Source organism: Labrus bergylta, chromosome 3 (assembly GCF_963930695.1).
Source record: "Labrus bergylta chromosome 3, fLabBer1.1, whole genome shotgun sequence".
NCBI classification, from domain to species: domain Eukaryota; kingdom Metazoa; phylum Chordata; class Actinopteri; order Labriformes; family Labridae; genus Labrus; species Labrus bergylta.
In genome coordinates, this window is record NC_089197.1 from 12,524,911 (window position 1) to 12,537,970 (window position 13,060).

The 13,060-nt window shown below is 39.1% G+C and overlaps 1 protein-coding gene across 1 annotated transcript in view; it reads left to right on the plus strand.

The window, feature by feature from the left end:
* ddb1 (damage-specific DNA binding protein 1) overlaps positions 1-11,696 on the plus strand; it is a 56,043-nt gene extending 44,347 nt beyond the window's left edge. Inside the window, exons 23-27 of the mRNA XM_065952700.1 lie at positions 267-376; positions 1,153-1,322; positions 5,806-5,908; positions 7,347-7,470; positions 11,002-11,696. Coding sequence (XP_065808772.1) covers positions 267-376; positions 1,153-1,322; positions 5,806-5,908; positions 7,347-7,470; positions 11,002-11,085 — 591 coding nt within the window. The 3' untranslated portion in view covers positions 11,086-11,696. The remainder of the gene's footprint in view (positions 1-266; positions 377-1,152; positions 1,323-5,805; positions 5,909-7,346; positions 7,471-11,001) is intronic.
* The last annotated feature ends 1,364 nt before the right edge of the window (positions 11,697-13,060 follow it).

The following is a 13,060-nucleotide window of genomic DNA, read 5'->3' on the forward strand; positions in this document are numbered from 1 at the left end:
CCAAAACTCTCATAAATAGAGCAGATGTTCTGTGGAGGCAGCTCTTATGTGGACGTGAGCATCTTTAAGTCTTTTAAAAATGTCTTCTCCTCTTGTATATGCACTTAACATGTTGACTATGTCTGGGTTTCAGCACTCGTTTGACCTCAAACCTCATCCTCATGGATAATACAGTAACTACCCTCGGACTGGCCTCATCCAGGCCTCGGCCCCTCTGTATTGTTTACGGGCTAATTCAACATATCTCATGTTTTTCTCTCGGTCAGATCGCACGTGACTTCAATCCAAACTGGATGAGCGCCGTGGAAATCCTGGACGATGACAACTTCCTGGGGGCAGAGAACGCCTTCAATCTGTTTGTCTGCCAGAAGGACAGGTGAGGGGAACATGAAGTTTTTAATGTGAATGTAGAGCTGCAGTGAGCTTCCTCAACATGAATTTCAACCTTCCTTGTACTGACTGTACTCACATCAGCTTTTTTTATAGAACTAAAATGTCAAAAAGTTTCCGAGTCATCCGATATTATCCTCTCAAATCACCATTATGTCATTACCCAGAATCTCGGGATACCTTTTTCCGAGCAGCATCATTGATACAAATGTGGTTTAACAGCATTGTCCTTGCATCTGTTTTTCGGAAATTATGAGTCATCCCGCCAGCGAGCTTTTAGCCGCCCGGCTGCTTTTCTCATTTTAGTCATTTTCTATTAGACAAGTGTTGAATTCATGGGCAAAGGAAGAAAGATGCGGTCTGAAAGCGAGTGTGTTGCATTAACGCCAATGCTTATTATCCCTCTAATACATCAGGTCAGATCATAGAGTGCTTTTGACCTTTATTTTTGTATCACCTCTTTTCCGAGTGTGCTCTCTGCTTTTCCTCACACTTTTTTCCATTACCTCTCTATTACTCCCTGACCTTTACCGGCGCTCTTGATATCTCTGCCCCTCTTGTTTGTCATTTGCTTAATCGATCACTCTCACCCACAAACATTTCTAACTTTGCCTTTGAAATCTTTTTTTTTTTTTTCACACTCGATTCTGATCTCTCCTCTTTCTATTTGCTCTTGTGTGACCCCTCTTTATTCCCCAATGTTTTTAATCTCTCCCCCTCCCCTCTTTCTATTTCTCTCCCGCCGTCCTTCTCCACGGTCAGTGCGGCCACCACAGACGAGGAGCGGCAGCACCTGCAGGAGGTGGGGGTCTTCCACCTGGGGGAGTTTGTGAATGTCTTCTGCCACGGCTCGCTGGTGCTGCAGAATCTGGGCGAGAATTCCACACCCACCCAGGGCTCGGTGCTCTTCGGCACCGTTAACGGCATGATTGGTAGGCACACGGACAATTTAACACTCACTCAAGCATCGACACACTCGCAAATATTGCTGAAGGTAAAACTGCTGCTGTGTCTCATCAGTTTCTCACCAACCACAACAAAAAAATGCCCTCAAGTGTTCAAATTAACTTTTTAAAATGAATAATGCAACGTTTCTGGAATACAGTTATTGCTTTGTGCTGAGAATTAGATAAAAAAGGTGTTAAATTTAACCTATGACTCGCATATCTGTAGATTTATGTTTTCTATGAGGCCACTATCAGCTCCCAGTTGGCTAAGAAAGTATGGAAACAAGAGGACACATCTAGCTGGACTCTGTCTACACATAAAATCCATCTTTGGCGCCTTTAAAGATTGCTAACTGACATGTCGTATTATCCCTTTCTTTTTGTTTTTTAATCTAGAAGCAAAAAAAAAAAAAAACGTGTTGTATATTCGTGTTGTGAGAATTCAAGATTGTTACATTATTGACAGTGGAGGGTATGCATTAGGCGTTTTCAGGCTGAAGAAACATTTTCATAGGAACTGTTGGAACCCTCTCTCTTTTTTATTGGAACTATGAACTATTTTAGTTCTTAAATCCCCGTTTAGAGGAACCTTTTTAGCTCCTGCTTCAGAGTAGGTACAATGGTGGTGTGAATGCAGACAGAGAAAAAGTCCCCATGGTGTGTAGTTATCAGGGAACTCCCTAGTGGAGAGTTTCTCATCAAAAAGTCCACAGAACTGTTTGGTCAGAAAACACCTCTTGACGTCACTTTCCCACTGCAATGTGGCTGCCTTCAGCAGGGGATTTTTGTACAGGTCAGACAAAGTTGTAGTTGTTGCAATAGGCAGAGCTATAAAAGCCAGAATCACTCTTTTTCTCCATTTCCAGTCTTTGTGCTAAACTATGGTAAGCTAACTGGGTTAAAGGAACTTCACTTCTCCCTTTTCATCTAGCTGTGGGCAAAGTTTCTCCTGAAGGATTAGTTTACCCCAATCAAGCAAACAACACATTCTCTCCCTTATCTCCAGTTGTGTCCAAACAAACAGACAGTTGTGGATTTATTTTCAAGGTTTCGCAATATCCACTGTTTTCTCAGAGCTCTGCCTCCAGCTTGATTCAATGGAGATGAAGAGACTTCAGTTTGTGGAGTTCCCTGCAGTGAAAGATAACATTTTCAAAACAATTCTACAGTATTATTTTCGAGAAGTACTTTTCTCCGTTGCCTAGGATAACCCTCTGATAACTCCTTAACTTTTGATCGAAAATCATATGTTATGAGAACAGTAAACTCTCTAAACAGTTCCAAGTAAGGTTGTCAAAATGTCAGATCATTTGATACCACTTTTCAAACAAAATACAGATCTTCAGTCAATACAGATTTTACCCCAAGGCTGCAGTGAGCAAAAGAGACTGAGCAGTGCTGGTCCATTCAAATTCAAAGGTCCCCCAATACTGACATGTTTATGTTTATGTCTCTGACAAACAGAGAGCAGAGGGGGTGACACTGTCTAAGTTAGCACTCAAACATTAGCACTTAGCAATTTTGAGAGTGTGCAGGAGCTTATTTGCAATTTTTGGTATGGTAATTCAAAAAAAACAACAAGACAAGAAAAATATATCACCAAGTGTTGTGTACCCTGGAATTATATTTTTGTTGCCGTGGTATCAAAATAGGTATTGAAATAGGTACCTGTATATCGATCCCTATTTTTTAGTATTATCGTATCTAAGTTAGAAATTCGGGTAATGTTACAACTTTAGTTACAAATCACATATTTTTAACTTTTGTTTTAGCTAAATTTAATAGCAGTATTCTGTAAAAGATCTACCTATAATGTTGAATTTAATTCTGAAAATGCAAGAAGATAAACATCACAAAGTTTAAACCGATAAAAAAAGCATCCTTCACTTTTACAGTATGAGTCTGTATCACTGCACAGACAGCTCTCCCATCTACTTCTCAAATAATCAGCTGCCTGCAGAGAGGCGACCGCAGGCCAATTAAGGAGTACACAAACTTTTGTCAGAGCCATTTATTCTCAACTAATGTTTCCATTTGAGAAGGCAAGAAGAAAAGGAGAGAAATCATAGTCTCACACGTCATGACTCCGATTTAAACGAGTAACTTTGAGCCTGACAGTAATGATGAAAAGAACAGGGAGAAAATCATTTTGACACAGCAGTAATTTACACCATGTAATCACACAGCACAGACACACTGCACATTGTCTCGCCTCCACACCTTGTGTGATTCTTTAAAGAGCCTCTGAGGAAAGTTAAACAGGAAATTAAAACATTATATGTAAAATATTTTAATACGACCAAAAACTCAAACAGGCTTCAGTGTAATGGCAGACGCAACAAGATGACTTCAGTTACAGTTGGTATGAATAAAACTGTTGTGGAAAACGTCTTACTTTTATATTTGATTTGAGGAAGAGAAAAGTTATCATTATTTCATCTTCCTGTTTTTCAATCCTTAAATTAAAACAGAACATATCGGCCCGACCGTTTTGACATTTTTGGGGTCGATATTGATATTTGGGAGAGAAAAAAATCTGATGCCGATATATCATCCGAAATCTTTCTTTGATCTATGTTCGATCTGTAGAGATAGATATACACATTTATTGTGTTGATCCATCAAATGTGGATATCAAACACTTGTGGAAAAGATTTATATTAAAGACAAGATGGTCACTCAACTGGAAAGTAACAGCGCATGTACAGTATGTGCTTCACCTCTTGACACTCTGGAGAGTGATGGTGCTTGTTGTAATCCATAAAGCACACTCTGCTGGTGAAAGACAACTGCTAGTGTAATATAGTGCAACTCAAATGAAATGCTATTTGACTGGTGAATAAATCGAGTAATATCGGCGCATATCTGCTATAAAACTAGCCGATACGATAGTCACTGGATATGCTAATATCGGCCGATATTATTGGCTGGCTGATAGATTGGTCGGGCTCTACAAAAAAGAACATAAGTGCAAAGAAATACATAGATTGAATTTAAATTTTAAGTGGATAGTAAAAAAATAAACACAATTTAATGATCATAAAAACACCTCGGGTGAGTCTTGTTGTACATTGTACTAGGTCTTAGAGCAATGCAAGATACAAACCACTGTCTGTATTATTGTTGTTTCTGTGCTTAGTGTTAATAATGTCTCTATTTGTCTTTGAGTTTGTGTTTTGTAACGCCTCATGTGTAATTATTGCTGAATCATGAATTCTATCAGGGAAGGGGCACGGCAGCTTACATTTAATAAATGACCGATATTTTTCACTATTTTCTGACACACCATAATTAGAGAAGGTCATTTGAAATTAATTTATAAGGGAATCATTTGTGTTGTTGTTTCTTTTGTTGCATCTCTACTGTCTTCCAAACATTGTCTCTCAGTTTCTCTTGAAACGCCTTCATGCTTTCCTGGGTTCATATTCAGGGAAGTAAGCTCTGCGATGCAACTCAGTGCAGCCCTTTGTGCTCAAGTTTGTCTCTTTCTGTGTATACTGTCGATTCCAGTGCAGATTATTTCCCCAGAGCATCACAATAATGCACTTGCTGTCACAGAAATTGCATTTTTTTTTTTTTTAGCTCAGAAGAAAGCATGTTACTAGTTTAAAGCTCTGTGGCTTTTAAAATTTACGGGGAAATTACTTACAACATAAATTACAACATTTTAGAGTGGTCTTGAATTATTGAAATATTTAAATCATACTACTTTCCTCCTCCCAGAGTCCCAGTGTATGTGATTGAATCTTGCAAGAGAAGGACTGCAGTCACACTAAAGATCTTTTAGTCTGTTTATTATGAAGCTCTTAATTCCTCCCTGCTGGCAGGAGCTAGGTATCAAGACATTATGTTGTTTTTGTTGTTGTCCCTTCCTCAAAAAGGCAATATCCTAAGAAAGTCTGGAGCGGGTTTACTTCAATGTTTACACTAATGTCTGTGTGAGCACATAAGATTCTGGTGGTCAAAAGCCAAAATAAGCTCTTACCTCATGTTCTTCCTTTTCTTTTAAATGCTGTGTCTCCAATCTTCTGTTCTCCTGTGAAAAAAATAGTCTTGAAGTGAAGGTTGTCCATGTTTTTCACTGGAATTTAATGAAAATGTATTTTCAATTTAATTGAAAACATGGTTATTGTGTCTTTCTCAAACTTTATTAAGAATTCTGTCAATTTCTAACTTTAGATATTTTAGACAGACGCAGGTCAGGACTGCAACTTGACCGAGTGGCAGAGGCACACAAAAAAGACGAGGGGACTTTATTGTGCTTTGAGTTCTATTTTGAATCCAGTTCTGAAACCTCATCCTTTATTTATACTGAGGAGAAATAAAAGGAATCAACCATCTGCCAAAGAGAGAAGCAAGCCTGTTAAGAATATCGCACCTTCAAAGAAATGAGTCGTGCTGTTGACTGATGTGTGTGTGTGTGTGTGTGTGTGTGTGTGTGTGTGTGTTTCTGTGTGTGTGTGTTTAGGTCTGGTGACGTCCCTGTCCGAGGGCTGGTACAGTCTCCTCTTGGACCTGCAGAACCGCCTCAACAAGGTCATCAAGAGTGTGGGCAAGATCGAGCACAGCTTATATCCTTTTCATATTCGGATGTGCATTACCGTCTGTCACAGAGACGACCGATGCTGACAGCTGTGGTCGTCTTTTGGGCAGTAAGCCCAGAGGGTGACGTGACAAAGTGATTATAGTTACTTTATATGGCTCTGCAGGTGTTTCATAGCGCTATGGTGTATATAATGGTATGTATGTGGCCACTTTACCGTGTGATATGATGGTGTAATTGTATATTAAAGTAAAACTATTGGTACATTTGTCTATAAATGAGTCTACAGAAAATGACTCAACAACAATTATCAGTCCTTCACATAGTCGGGGAGACTGTCTGACAGATACGTTCTCACCACTGGAAACACTCCGTTTGTAACTGTGACTGATCCCATTGTTGTGACTGATTCTGAGTAGGGGTGATATTAGCCGACTAGTTTAGTTTGCAGAGTGTGGCTAATGTTAGCAGTGCTAGCCCTGCCAGCCTTTGGTCCTCCTTGCAGGTTAACGTTCACATGCCTGTGATGAATGTGGCCACGTAATACTACCAGACATGCAGCTCCTACAGGATGCTATACTCCATTTACTTTGCTTGTTTACAAACAGACAGTAGAGCCAGAGGAGAAGGCCCATTAACCGGGCCTACTGCCACTCTGTGGCTACAGCCATGGCTGTGTAACAGTTTGAGCACACAATTTGAGAGGCATAGTTGGCCGACGTTTGAAAATGTAATTAATTTGTTTAATCAACTTGTTAGCTTGTAAGGCTTGTTGTCATGATCTCTCCAAAATACAGTTTTATGCATGTAATCACTGTCCTAATGTTACTGTAATTGTTTTAATTGTATAATAAAAGCCACAACTGAGGGATTCGAGTAGACCTTTTTAAGAGGTTGCCTTACTGTCATTAATAGGCTTTAATTAACGAGGAAGGCTGATTTATATGGAGTGTTTCTAATGTTAGTCTAAGGTTAATTCCAGGGATTTTGTTCAGAGTTGTGGTTCCACAGGAGTTTAACTGATTGTTGTAATGACTCATTGTTTTTGTAACCATTATAATTTTTGTCTTGATGAAGCCCATTTTTGTAATGACGACACTGGGTTAGCAATATTCTAATCTGTTGTCAAAAAGATCATTGTTTTGATTTAAACCTAAAAAAAGAGAATTTTGAGAATTGCTCTGAGAGATGAGGGTGATAAGTTCCTCTTTTTGATTTGCTTTTAAATGTGAGCTGCAGTTTTTTACACCAGTTCTCTGTGAGTTCAGGGGTATCTATACGAAATTTCCATTGGCCGACAACACCGGCTATCTTTTTCTGAGCACTGCAGCTTTTATTCGACTTCCTACACATCAATCTGTATATTTGTCGACTTTGCCTGACATAAAATATGTAATGTTGTAGCGTAAGTGCAATCCTCAGGCGAAGCAGCAGCCTTGAATTGATTTTCCTTGACTCTGCTGCACCTGGAGATCTTTCCACACCGAGCGTAAGACGGAGCAGGCCACAGGATTCATCGACGGGGATCTTATTGAGAGCTTCCTGGATCTCGGCCGAGCCAAGATGCAGGAGGTCGTCAGCACTCTGCAGGTAGGAGCTCATCTCCAGTCACCGCCACCCTTATATAAGCAATATGTTGAAAGAGATGAATCTTCTTTCTGTGAATCTTTAATGCCTCCCTGCCAGTGAGAGTTATGGCTGGAGGCTTTATGTTTTTAGTTTTTCCATTTATCTGTCCATCCCATCTTTTTGAAAAGAACATCTTAGGAGTGCTTTGTGATTTTTTTTGTTTGTCAGAAATCGTTCATAAGACTCAATGATAAAGAGAATTAACGTGGTCAAAGTTCAAAATCTCTTTGTGAATTTACGATCCCACAAAGTCCTTATCTTCTAGAAAAATACTTTCCTATCTCGATTATTCCCGCCCTATGCTTGTAAAGGCAATCCTAAGAACGCCAGAAGGGAAGATCTTAAAGGTTTGCACGAACAGTATGTCCGCTTGGACTCAAGATGAACGGATTTAATGGATCCATTAATATATGATGCATTCAAGAAAGTCTGGGAATCTAAACGCTGATGAACTTTTCATCAAGCCGATTATTTGTTCAAGTTAAAATTTTTGGTCTAGAACAGATTGTAAGCTTCACTTGTATGCAGATATGTGTTTGTCGAGATAGACTCATGGTTGTTCGATCACTGCCAATGTGAGCTGGGATGATAGTACGGCAGACTGTGTTCCGCCTGCTTCTGCTCTCCATATGGACTGCATACAGCCAAGCCTGCTGATATGTGATTGGTCAGTACTGCTGGGGTCAATACTAATCTACATATGAATAGAGACGTCACTATTTAATTTAATTTTTATTTGTTCTGCACATGTCAAGACACACAACGATTTCTGTGAACGTCGTTTTTCACACTTTTATCCCAATCCATGTTTGGAAAGGAACAGGGAGAAGACTAAATCTTAGTTTGCCTGCCCCTTACTCTCAAAGAAAACAAGAAACATCTGGATGGGCTGTTCAATAACAATCACTTGGCAACCAATACCATGGCAACTTAAAACAAATCTGACAATTCAGAATTTTTGAATTAACTTCCACATAAATAAGGAAAACACACACAAAACACACTAACTGCCAATGTCATACAGTCTAATAATTCTCTCCTAGTTGAAATATCTGAACACAGCTCTTCAAATTATTATTCAAAGAATTCCACAATTTGATTCCAATTACAGAAATACACATCTGTTTTAAAGTTGTCCGTGCAAACTGATGCTTCAAATGAAATCTCCTATGTTCTTCATCTTCTGAACTAAAAATCAAACATCTTTTGTAAACTCTCTGATATTACTTTACTCTTAGCTCTGAACCGAACTACGAGTGTCTGTAACTCAACTAAATCTTTCAGTTTCAATAAACCTGATCTTGAAAACAGCCCGTTAGTGTGCTCTCTATAGTGGACTTTGAATAAGTCTTACCGCTCTTTTCTGTAAGATAAATAATGTTTTAATGTAAGTGTGACCCCACACTTCAACACATAACAAAGATAAGGCAAAATAAGTGACAAATACAAAATTCTCAGTAATTTATAATTCAACAGAAAAAAAAAAGAAATATTCTTGGACACCTCTTTTTTTGACATGAGCTATATGTGATTTCCACGTTAATGTATCATCCATGATCTATGAACATACCTATGACCTTGCGTCCATTCTTGCAAAAGTGATAAGTTGGCGATGCCAGGATGATTTTTTTTTGTTTACATTTGATTTATTTTCTTCTCTCATCAATCCAAGTGAATGACCCCCCCCCCCCAATAACTCAATGAACTCCCCTTGTTCACCCTGACAAATCTAGGCCTGCGAATGCCATTTGTCTGTTTCAAAAGCATTGTCATCTTATTGTTGAAATACTTTCAAAGTACAACAATATCCTCTGTCCCCGCCACAGATCCATTGTTATTCTGTAGGAAAAACTCATGGACGTAAACTGGAACATGAATGGTTGGCTGAGCCATAAAACTGCGAGGTGTTAATTCTCATTTTATCCTGCAATCATGAAAGGAGTTATTCAGCATGGTGAACACACTGAATGGCTTCATACTCAAAAGAAGATTAAGCACTGAGGCATTAAGAGAGCTCAACAGCCCTCTCTCTTTGCCAGGCGGCTGGCACAGCTTGTGTTGACCTGTAATTGACACAAATATGAAAGTGAGTTTAATAACAGCTTGTTATTAGAGCCCAGACCTCTGCTCCAACACCAAGCTCATTCTGTTCACCCAAAAAAGAAAACATCTGCTGAAGAAGCAAACGGATCTCTGCTGTCGTTTGTGTTTCTGGCTCCCAGTGACGTTGAACTTTCAGAGACCCTTTAGACAGTTTCATTAGCTGCTCCTTTGCTGTTTGAGAGAGAGAACTGGGAATACGCTTCATGGCAGAACAGGTGGCAGAATCACTATTGGCAGATAAATAAGTGAGCACACTCTGCTTTTTCGCTCCCTCTTTGCTCTCATATTTTTCTTTTTAAATCACACCTTTAGCTCATAAACAAAAGGCTATTCCCTGTTTACCTTCGATACAAGCTAATAAAAACACAGTCTAAAATATTGGGATGATTTTTTACACCAAGAAACTCTTTAAAGCTAAGGTTCTACTGAAGCTGGATCATTGCCTTTCAGATAAAATATGATGCAGTGATAGATGCTCACTTGTACTCTTGTACTCTAGTCCACAACTAACAAATATTTCAAAATCAACAATCAGAACGTGATTGGTTCATTAATTAATTTATTAATTTCTTCTCTCTTTTAAAAATCAGCAAACAGTGAGAAAGGCCTGTGAAACTTCCCTGCAGCTAAAAGTGAAGCCATCTGATGTGCCGTTTTGTCCAAAATGCGATGAGATTCAGTTTGTCATCATGCAGAGACGAGGGGAAAGCAGCAGAATCTCATTTATAAGAAGCTAGATCTGTCAATGATTGACTATGCTACTTAAAAGGATTAGCTTAAATATTCATTCATTGGGGAAAAAAGATGATTTAAACATTGGTTTTTGATGCTTCATTGAGAAAATCCAAATTTAAACCTAATTGAAGCCCCAAACCTTCCGGTTGAGCGACAACAATTCTACCAACTGAGCCACAGACGCACCAAATTGATGGATTATGTTCTTGTTTTTGTTTGTTTAATTAAAAAACTATTTTAGAATTTCAGAATTGTGCAATCAAAAACATTACAAGTAGCATAAAGAACACCCAAGAGTTGAAAAAGTAAACATCAAAACAGCTGAAATGGGGCGCTGGTGGCACAGTGGTTAATGCGTGCGCCCCATGTACGAAAGCTATAATCCTGCTAACGGGACGCCCAGCGGGAAAAACTCTTATCAACTGTCCTATCTCTCCAATAAAGGCACAAATAGCTTAAAAGAACAGTTGAAATAAAAATACTAAAAGAAAATATGAGGTTTCATATTTAGAGACTTAATCGAATGCTTTTGAAAACAAGCATCCCTCTCTGTGCCGGCACTTGTTTATTGGTTCACGTCCTGCGATGTAGATTAGTCTCAGGCTTGTTTCTCCGGGTAGTGGAGTCTTACTGTTTGGTGATGTTCGATTTCAGATCGATGACGGCAGCGGCATGAAGCGTGAAGCCACAGTGGACGAGGTCATTAAGATAGTGGAGGAGCTGACGAGGATCCACTAACCTCCACCACCATCCGGACCCCTGCTGAGTTTCCAGGAGGGTCCAGAGAAGGAGAGGAACAACAAGGAGGGAACGGTTTGGGTTCTGCAGATTTGTAAATAGTTATAAATAAACAGTGTGTGCATGTTCGTCCTTCAGACTTCAGTGATTTGTCAACCTGTGAGTCCCCGAAGGTGCTACATGACGAGTGCTGCCTCCTCATGTAGAAAAGAAAAATCTCTGGGCGAAGTGCGTAGCATCCTGTTTGGACAACTAAAAGACCAAAGTCGAGACATTGGTCTGCGTGTGTTTGAGTGTTTATGGCTGTGTGTGTGTGTGTGTGTGCTTGTGTGTGTGATTGGGTCTGTGTGGAATAATGTGTGACTACAAATAGGAAAACATAACAACAGATATTTTCTTCACCAAAAGCTAAATGCAGGTTAAAGATTAGCAGATCCTCCACACGCACAGTTAAAGTCTCACTGATTTACACTTTTCAAGTTTATTATTGAAGTCTGGAAGAAAACACGCTGTATGACAAACAAAATGAGGAAGATGATAGATTTATAGCTATTTTGTCTTTGTGATGTTTTCTTTGTTTATTCTAATAAACTTTGCTTTAGTACTGTTAACACTCAGTGTCTCAGTTGTGTCTGTTTCCTAGGAACCAGGAGGGGCTAATTAGCAAATGATACACCAGCTGCTAACCACCAGCCGTTAGTTCGTAGTGACAAGTCTCACTGCGAGTGTGTTAGCATGCTGTTGGGAGTGTTTAGCTCACAGCACCACTGAGCCTGAGTAAACCTACACAGAGCTACTAGCATGGCTGTCAACTTTATGGCTGCATTCCAAATCATCCCCCCCTTATCCTTGACCCCTCTGTTTTTGGCACCTAGTTTCTTTTTGTGTCCGATTGATGGCCGTCATCTTGTCCTCCAAGTGGCCATCCAGCTGGATCGTTCTCACATTCAGGCTCCAAACTGAGTGGCAGAAGAATACGACAAGAAAGCTTTGCGTACTGAGGCTGTTTAATATGGAATTTAGCTGCTTGGGGAAGGGGATTACTGTCATATCGTCACAGGAAAAAAGGTCTACAAAATACATTTGAATATATTCATTTGATGTAGATGCAAAGGAATGGTGAAATCGAAAGAACTTTGTTTTAATGACGGCTATTAAGTGACAGGAGAGTTGTCTTTATGTCCAGTGTATAGAAATTAAAAATTATAAAATTTAGTTTGGTTAGCCCTTCCCCCTTTGTTGCTTAATTCTGAAGTGTGGTCGCCATGTCAAGGTCACTCCAAAAAAAAAGGGGAAAGACAAGACAGGACAAGTTTATTTATTGAGCACTATTTAAACATACAGCAGCTCAAAATAATTTACTCAGTTAAAAAAACAGCGTTTAAAAAATCATTTTGTATAATAAGGACTCTAACATACAAAATCTAAGCCCAGTAGCCATTGATTTGACCTATTTATCACCTATAAACCGTTAAATACCCCCCAAAAATGTGGAAACTGAGGACTAAGTCATTGTCTTGTTTTAGCAAAATGCTCATTAATGTGAATATTTGATGGTTCTCAAGTGTTTGTTAGACAAACTGAGCTGTTTGAATGTGTGATCTTGGCATTTGGGGAATCTTTATTGGCATAGTTACAGTACAGTAACATTTCTATAACAAATCAAAGAAAACAATGGACAGGTTTTTATATAATAAAAATCTTATTTGAAGCCATAATTTGACCTAAACTGTTGCAGGTAGTGAAGACCATCAGTAGACAATTATTTGCCAAAGCTCACGTAACTCTTTACATAGACAGACCTGCGAGTAAAGCCTTTTCATTCAGTCTGAGCCGTTTGTATTCAGAAGACACTTCTTTTATGCTCATATAAAACCCTTTTTTAATACTCTCACAGTCATTGGCCTCCACCATGGCTGTCTTTGTCATCAGTCATCAAATTAAAACAGCACCTCTGTCTGCTTCACAGTTAATG